General features: G+C 37.2%; 1 protein-coding gene across 2 annotated transcripts in view; it reads right to left on the bottom strand.

Moving 5' to 3' along the window:
* The window catches only part of Zfhx4 (zinc finger homeobox 4), a 185,742-nt gene that overhangs the window by 4,147 nt on the left and 173,407 nt on the right, over window positions 1-8,188 (bottom strand). For both annotated transcript variants that reach the window (XM_087897245.1, XM_087897246.1), the window contains exon 11: window positions 1-56. This exon is cut by the window's left edge and continues 4,147 nt beyond it. In XM_087897245.1, coding sequence (XP_087753371.1) covers window positions 1-56 — 56 coding nt within the window. The remainder of the gene's footprint in view (window positions 57-8,188) is intronic.

Below are 8,188 nucleotides of genomic sequence, written 5' to 3'. Positions count from 1 at the left end.
AGACGAAGTAGCGGAACTAGGAAACCCAAGCATGCCTGCGCCAGGAGGTGTTAAAGCTGAAAACAACAGAGAGATGCCCACGGTCAGTTCAGGAACAACATCTGCAAACTTAACCCCTAAACAGACCTGGGACATCAAGAAGGTGCATTGCACAAACATGAAAAGTCATGTCACTGGCTAGCTTAGGGCTCACCTGTGATTATGGTTTTCCTGCCATAAGTCCACAGAAGAGGGACTGCAAACTTTACCAGAATTTTATTCAGAATATAAGAAGCTCCCATATTATGAAACATGTAACAGAAAGACGTCATGATAAACAACAATTTTTACTTCCAAAGGAGGCATATTACAAGATGGCTGTTCTGGGCCTCATTTAAACCATATATATATGTGTGTGTGTGTGCATATATATATATATATATATATATATATATATATATTAAATACCTATTGGATGGGAGACTCATTTCATCCTTATTGAATGGCCCTACAATTAACATGTTCACTAAAGTAATTAGCCTTCGAATAACCTGAAAACCCTCTGTCTACATAGAACACATTCACATAGACAGAAGAGGTTAATGACCTAAGTAAGTGGCAACAGTAAGTGATCATCAAGTACCCAATAAAATCAAACAGCAGTGAAGACACAGCTGGATCAGTCCAGAGTTGAGCACAGAGAACCGCAGTTTCATTGCTAGGGGTGGAACCCCTCAACAGATGGACTAATGGAACCCTCAATAAAACATGTTTGCTGGTAACATAGGAAACTGCTTGCCACCCATTTCAGAAGGGGAAATTGGTGCTCAGTAGGCAGTGTGCAGGTGTGGAGGATTGAAGCACAGTGGACTTCACCTGGATCCAGTCCTAGGTGAAATATAATAGCTGGAAACTCACTAACCAACTAAGCCATTTTTACCAGACAGTGAGTCTTCTGGGGAACTGAAGGAGAGCTAAAGGATGGAAGGGGACTGTAAAAGCCTGTGCTTTTTCAGGCCGTGTTTTTAAAAGCAAATGTTCATTGCTGAAGGAATCCTCAGAATCTTAGAAGGAGCCTTAGTGTTTCGTGCTTGAACCAAGAGACTTTGCCAAGTGTGCAGGACAAGGACTGTGTTGGTGCCTCTGGGACCTGAGATAATCAATCCAGATTGAATAAAATGCAGCTAACAATGCATAGCTGCACAGGCAGTGGTTGTATGATTTAGAATCATCCTGTCGCTAGGGGTGTAGTCTTGCCTCCAGACCAAATGCAATATGCAGCTGCGAAGAAGGAAGACAGACAAACATACACAAGAAACCTCTCATGGGCACTCTCTGGTGAAAAATAAACAGCTTCTTTGCTGGCATTTCACCAGCCAGGAGTGTTCTCCATAGGTTTCCCGTTTAATCATATACACTGGCTCTAATGCCAGGGATTCAACGAAACATGGATCAAAAATATTTTTAAATTGCATCTATAATGAACCTATGTAGATTTCTTTTCTCTGTCATTCCCCCCTTAATAACACAATGTTAAAACTGTTTATATAGCATTTACATTGTATAATTTAAAGTATAAGGATGTGGATTACATAATTGTATATAGGTCCTATGTCCAATCATATGAGGGCATAGGGAATCGGTGATTTTGGTATCTGTGTGCATGTGTGCCTAGTATTGCTCTCCCTGATCCTTCTCACAACCATAGGTGATATCAGTCTCCCTTATTCCTTATTCCTGGAAGCTTCTCATTTTGCCCTTCCCATACCCGTCCTTTCTCGGATCTGACTGAACAGTTTCTATGGTCATAATCATGATTATCTCTAAGGACCCTCCATCCTGTTAAAAAGCAGCCTCCTAATAGCCTCAATGGGAAAATACACAGTGAACATTGCATTTTATAAATAAGATATGAAATACTTCACTTCGTTAGCTGGGAGGAGTATGAAGAGTTAGAGAAGAGGTCAGATTTTATAGTTGCCAGCTAAGGCGTGTAGTCTAGTGAACCTGAATCAATTCTTACATTTAAAATATTTAAAAATTCCTTGAAAATAACTGGTATCAGGTGATATCAAGTGCCCACATTCTACTGAAGCCTCGTTCATTCAATCAAAATGAATTTACAATGAAATGGATCAAGCTTTGTAGGGGTCAGATGAGAATGAGAGGGGAACCTCTCCTTCGCTGTTCCTTAATCCAGCCAGCTAGAGGTTGGGAGTGATGTCCTACTCCTTTGACTTGCTACGTGGTATCTGGTACCTTCGTGTTCTTCCGAATTTCTTATTTATACAACTTTTGCTATAAACGAGAGAGCGATGAAGTCGTTATTAACGAAAAGGCTCTATTTCATACTACATTATCTTTGTCTTATACTGGAAATCACACCCAAGATTTAAACATGGTGAGCAAGAGCTGTACCAAGAGCTACATGGGCTCATTTTTGACGTTCCTTTCCCTTATAATGTCCTGATTCCGTGGTATTCTCTGCTGTCATCCCCAAACAGTCCATACCATGTTAATGTCTAACTTTTGACATTCCTGTCTTTTGTATTATCCTGACTTCACAACGCTTTCCGCTCTTCACCCCTCAACAGTCCATACTATGTTAACATCTAACTGTAAAGTTTCAAGCTTGAGTTATTTAGGTGGTGATATGATTTAAGGTGCTGTGCTGGTCCAGTGATAACACAGCAGTAGCCAGCTTACTCTCTCATTCACCAGCCGATCTTACTTTGAGGGTGAATACAAGGGTGCATCCTCATGTTCAGTAACTGCATGTCCTTCCACTTAGAAATTTCCCATCTCAAGTCTTAGAAAATAACTGGGTTGACTGCTTCTCTCACACAAGAACACAAGAGCAATATTAGGGATCTAAGAGACATGAATAAGAGCACTGGTAGAGATGGTCATAGATGGATCATTAATTGTCAGCCCCAGCTTTCCCATTAGACGGTATTCCCATGGTCCAATCTAGAGGGCATAATGAAATAAAGGATGCCTTAGAAAGCTGCTGGAGGAATCTTATGGGACCCAGTCAAAGACAGCAAACTATTTTAAGAATTCAATATCTTCATAAATAAAATGACTCAACCAGTCATTCAGTAAAAAAAAATTTAGAAAAAGCAGACACAATTCACAAAGGGTAAATTTTCCAGTAAGTGATATGTTTGTAAAAAATTATAGTCAAAAGTTCAGTAGCAAAATGCCAAAAACAATAGACACAGAAGGAAAACTGAATAATAATTATATACAGAATAAATTGTGGTAGCCCCAAAATAAAACAAACTGGAGCTAGAATTCATGAAGTCCAGAATTCGAGGATATATTACATGTAGCCCCTGTGCTAACAGATTCTTCCCTATTTTTCAGCTACTGCAATTTTTTAGGAACATCATTTGAGATTAAAAAGTTCACTCTGAAGAGTCTTATTCAATTATCATTTTTCTTTTGGTTTTGCTGAAATAATTGTCTATTAACAATTCTTTCAAAAAAAATGTTTGCCTCTCTGAGAGGTTCCGGTGCACCTTAATCCCAGCACTTGGGAGGCAGATCTCTGTGAGATCAAAGCCAGCCTGGTATACAGAGTGAGTTCCAAGGATTCCTGTCTCAAAACAAACAAACAAACAAAAACAAAACAGGAACAGAAAACCTGCTTCACAATGTATGCAAATGCAGTCTTTCTATTTAGAGGAAATTTCACTTTTGAAGTGAAACTAAAAGTAATTAAGTACATGGGGCAAAAGATAATTGTGTCAAAATTATTATGGTGTTAGTCTTACCTAGATTTTCACCAAATATGCTAGAAAACTTAAAATAAAGTATGTGAAGAGTTTCTTTGTGAGGGGCTCAATGCTAGAGGGTTTGCCCATAATGCATGAGGCCCTGGGTTCTGTCTTAGATGCTGCAAAAAAAAGCAACTAAAGAAAATATCAGTAAGAAAACAAGGCTAGTTAGTATTTCTAAAAACTAGTGAAATATTTAAAATCAAACAGTGCTTAAAAATGGAAAATAAGTTAAAAACAGAAAAATCAAGTCATTTTTCTAGCATTTTGAGCAAAGTGAAATCAATTGCCTAAAGGAAAATGCAAGTTTAAAGTTTTTAATATTTTTCAGGATATTATATAAATAAGCATGTAACATTCTACTGCCATTTTCTCACCCTGCATTTCATTACAACAGCAACACAGTATAAAATGTGAAAAAAATTAAACTAACAGTAATTGTCTTTTTATCTATCTATGTATCTATGTATCTATGTATCTATGTATCTATCTATCTATCTATCTATCTATCTATCTATCTATCTATCTATCTATTGGTTTTAGGATCAGGGTTTCTCTGTAGCTTTTGAGACTGTCTTGGAACTAACTCTTACAGAGCAGGCTGGCCTCGAACTCACAGAGATTCCTGTGAATCTCACCAGCCTCCAATAATTTCCCTTTTAAAAAATGAAAAGCAATGCTTTTACTGGCAGAGCACTGGGAATATGTTAGGTGTTGCCCTTACGTTAGAAGGACTATGAATTAGAAGAAAATAACTTGAAAGTAAAGAAAATTCTATGATTATTGGGGAATAACAGTTCCTCCCCACAGAAACTAAAAGAAAATAAATTTGGAAAGTTAGAGGTGGATACATAGAACTTAAAACATATTTGCAAGTAGCAGACATGGAGGTGCAGCCTTTGGACAAAGTCATTCATTTACCAAATGGCTCTTATTCACTGGAGAAGGTTTTAGTATTTCAAAAGCTTCAAAGCCATCTTCAAAGGGATGTGACATTTAAAATGGATTTGTTTTTCCATAACCAAATCTTGTTAAGATGGGTCCAAGACAACAAAGCCATATTTCCACAGAATAGCTATTTAGTTAATAAAGTGTAACAAGAGCCTGTACATTTATAAAAATAGAGACATAACTATTCATCTCTTGGTGAGCATGGCTGATTCTATACCTAAGTCTCTCAGTCTGTTGGCGATATATGCAGAAGAGGTATTAGGTAGGTCACAGAGTGTATCAACTTTTAGGCTTCTGATAGTCCTCCACACTGATATCCATATTGTCTGCACTGATGGGCATTCCTACTTGCAGTGTAAATAGGCTACCTTCTCACCCGTATCTGTATAAAGGTGTTCGTCTCTGGTCATTCTCAATAGCCATGATTGTAATATTATTTAGGATGGCCATTCTGGATGAGGTGAGATGGATGCATTTCCATGTAGTCTTGATTGGAAAGATGAAAGAGTAGAGAAAATGTGGCATATATACATATTGAGTTTCGTTCAGCCATAAAGGACATAAATTAAGGCTTTACCTGGAAAGGGAAAGTCACTGAGGTCATCATATTAAGCAAAACAAGCTTGACTCAGAAAGACAAATATTCTGATTTTTATCTTCATTAGTAGGTTCTAGATTTTATGTAGAGTCACAGGACCAAGTATGTATACTGATATGTATGAATGTGCATATACACACATATATGTACATATATGTGTGTGCATAATATGAAAGCATATGGGAGACTAGGGGAAGGTATGGGACTAGTGGAAAGGAGACAGGGAAGAAAGGAGGGCTTGTGGGTGGGATGAATATGTTCAATGTGCATGATACACTTGAAAAACTTGTCTTTATGTGACCCAGCACCACATGCAATGAATATGCCAATAAAAATGATTACAGAAAAAGAAACACAGACACATTTTACTTGGGAAGACTTTTCATTTGTTATTATTTGCTGGGATGTCCACATTTAACCATGAAACAGAGTTATGCACTTGATGAGAAAATATACAATAGGAAGAAAATGGGCAGGTGGATAAACGGCCAGCTTTGCTCCATGAGGTGTTTAAAGCATTCTGCGTTCCACACAAGAATAATAAATCTACAGAATACGAAGACTAGAGAATATGAAGTGGAGCTCAGGTTACCAGATGGAGCTCTGCTGGTTACCATGACACTACCGTTCAGAATCCCTCACAAACCAAAGACTAGTTCAAGAGAAATTGCAGACTCTAGAAGGCAGCAACATTTGTGGAACTTCGCTCTTTACAACATTTTCTGGTTGGTTTTTGGCCACAATTTAATAAAGCAAGAGATGAGGTGGTGAGTTCCTGAGTGAAGGTTTTAACTGCTTTAGCCATAGAGGACCTGCCCTCAACATCTACCTGAGAATCTTGGTATTTATATTTCAGGGGAGGATATAAATTTTATTATGGTGGAGTTGCATGAAAAAATAGTTTAATTTCATAAATATCTCTTTCCTTCTTTCTTCCTTTCTTATGAGCCTCTGGGTTCATACGAAATCAGTAGTAGTATCACATATTTGGCAGAACATTCTTGCTTCCCAGAAAAGGTCTCTGACCCAGTGGAGAGAAAAAAAATTGCTGATGAAAATTTTAAAAAGCTGATGGCACAATCACTGAAAGTCAAAATCAATATATAAAATAAGAAATGGATCTTTCAATTGTTTTGACCATATTAGTTTTTTTTTAAAAAAAAAAACAACTCTGTTTTATTTAACTGCTCAGCCATGGATTTCTACATCAGACACATTAAAAATCACCATGCCACCCACACAAAACAGAACTACAAAGTAACCAAATGTGCCGTCATAGCTCTAACATTTAAGGTCCCAAGTGTGTCCAGACAATTAAGCAGGAAATAACTTTGGTAAAAAGAAGAGTTCCTGTGTAGCTAAGGGAGGGCACATTGAAGATACTTCTCTGCTACCATACAACTTCTACCTGAAGTCAACAAGCATTCCAGATGGGGAAGCAATGTTGAAAAGGACACTGGATGTTAAGTAAGAAGTGAGAATAAAGACAAGTTAGGATCCCAGTAGCAACTGAGTTTTTGTTAGAGAAGGATGGTATTAGCAGACTTTAAAATTCAAATAAAACTCTAATTTATAAAAATGAGAACAGGTTTTCTGACATTCATTTTAAACTTTGCAAATGCATAAAATTAGCACTAGCAAGCTTTAGATCTAAAGAATGTTTTTAAAAATAATTTTAGAAAAAAAGCACTGACAAATTTAAATATAAATCAAATTACAAAAGAGTTATACCTTTATATTTTAGTGATGGTGTATAACTAGTATTGAATATTAGTTATCTGACTGCCTGATTTACTATATTCAAAAAAAACCTACGCAAATTCTATTATTGTGAACATGAAACTGGATTCAGTATTTGAGGCTACCTCAAGAAGTTCTACTATTTTGTTATGCCTGGACTGTAAAGCTGGCAGAGGGAAGGGAGGAGAGAAAGATACTGAGTCATGGGGATTTCTTAAGTCACGAATTCACTGAGATAAGAGCAACAATGGTGGCTACGAGCATCAGATTCCATAAGATGCTAACCTGCAAATGCTCACCTAGGCAGGTTTTCAGTCACTGAGATCTCAGCATGAGCTTTCTTGCTTGGGAGGTGCAATGTGAGCAGATTTCTGTGACACAAGGACCCTTAATTTTGAACCTCAGGGGCAGGAAAATAAATAAAAGAGAAAGACAAAAACAGAAAATAAAAAATAAAAGAAAGCAAAAAAATAAAAAAAGGTGTCTCTTAGTTGTTGGGTGTGGTGGTACACATCTTTAATCCCAGCACTGGGGAGGCAGAGACAGACAGATCTCTGGGAGTTCAAGGATAGTCTGGTCTACAGAGGGAGTTCCAGGAAAAGATATGCAGAGAACCTGTCTCAAAAAGCCAAAAGTTAAAATTAAAAATAAAAGAAATAGAGGTTAAAGTAAAGACACATAAAGATGGAAAATACACAGAGAATCTTGATAGTGTATGCTATTATGCTATCTTTGAATTGTTTGAATGCTGAGGAAGGAGCAACAGCTACTAAAATATATTTGCTTATAAATGCTGCAAAATTAATCCAAGATGGGTATTTTGAAAATACCTTGGCTTCAAAATTGAAGTCAAAAGGTATGTTACTTTGAAGAAGAGATTTTGGTTTTGTTTCCACAGAAAATGAGAGGCTGTGGATTTACTCAGAGTTAAGAAAAATCATCTTTGATCAAGGAAGACCACCTGTGAAATCTCCAGATGTCCCAGGTGTCTGAATTCTTCATCCAGAACAGGTTCAAGACTGCTGCCTGAGATGATCAAGACTCACAAGATAACTTCATTCAGAACTTGATCATAACTCTAAATTTTCTTTAGGTTCCCATAAGATTATCAGCGCCCCAACCAGCAGGAAGTAGCCTG

This window comes from Myodes glareolus, chromosome 16 (genome assembly GCF_982192425.1).
Source record: "Myodes glareolus chromosome 16, mMyoGla1.1, whole genome shotgun sequence".
NCBI classification, from domain to species: Eukaryota; Metazoa; Chordata; class Mammalia; order Rodentia; family Cricetidae; genus Myodes; species Myodes glareolus.
This window is presented reverse-complemented; position numbering and strand designations above follow the sequence as displayed.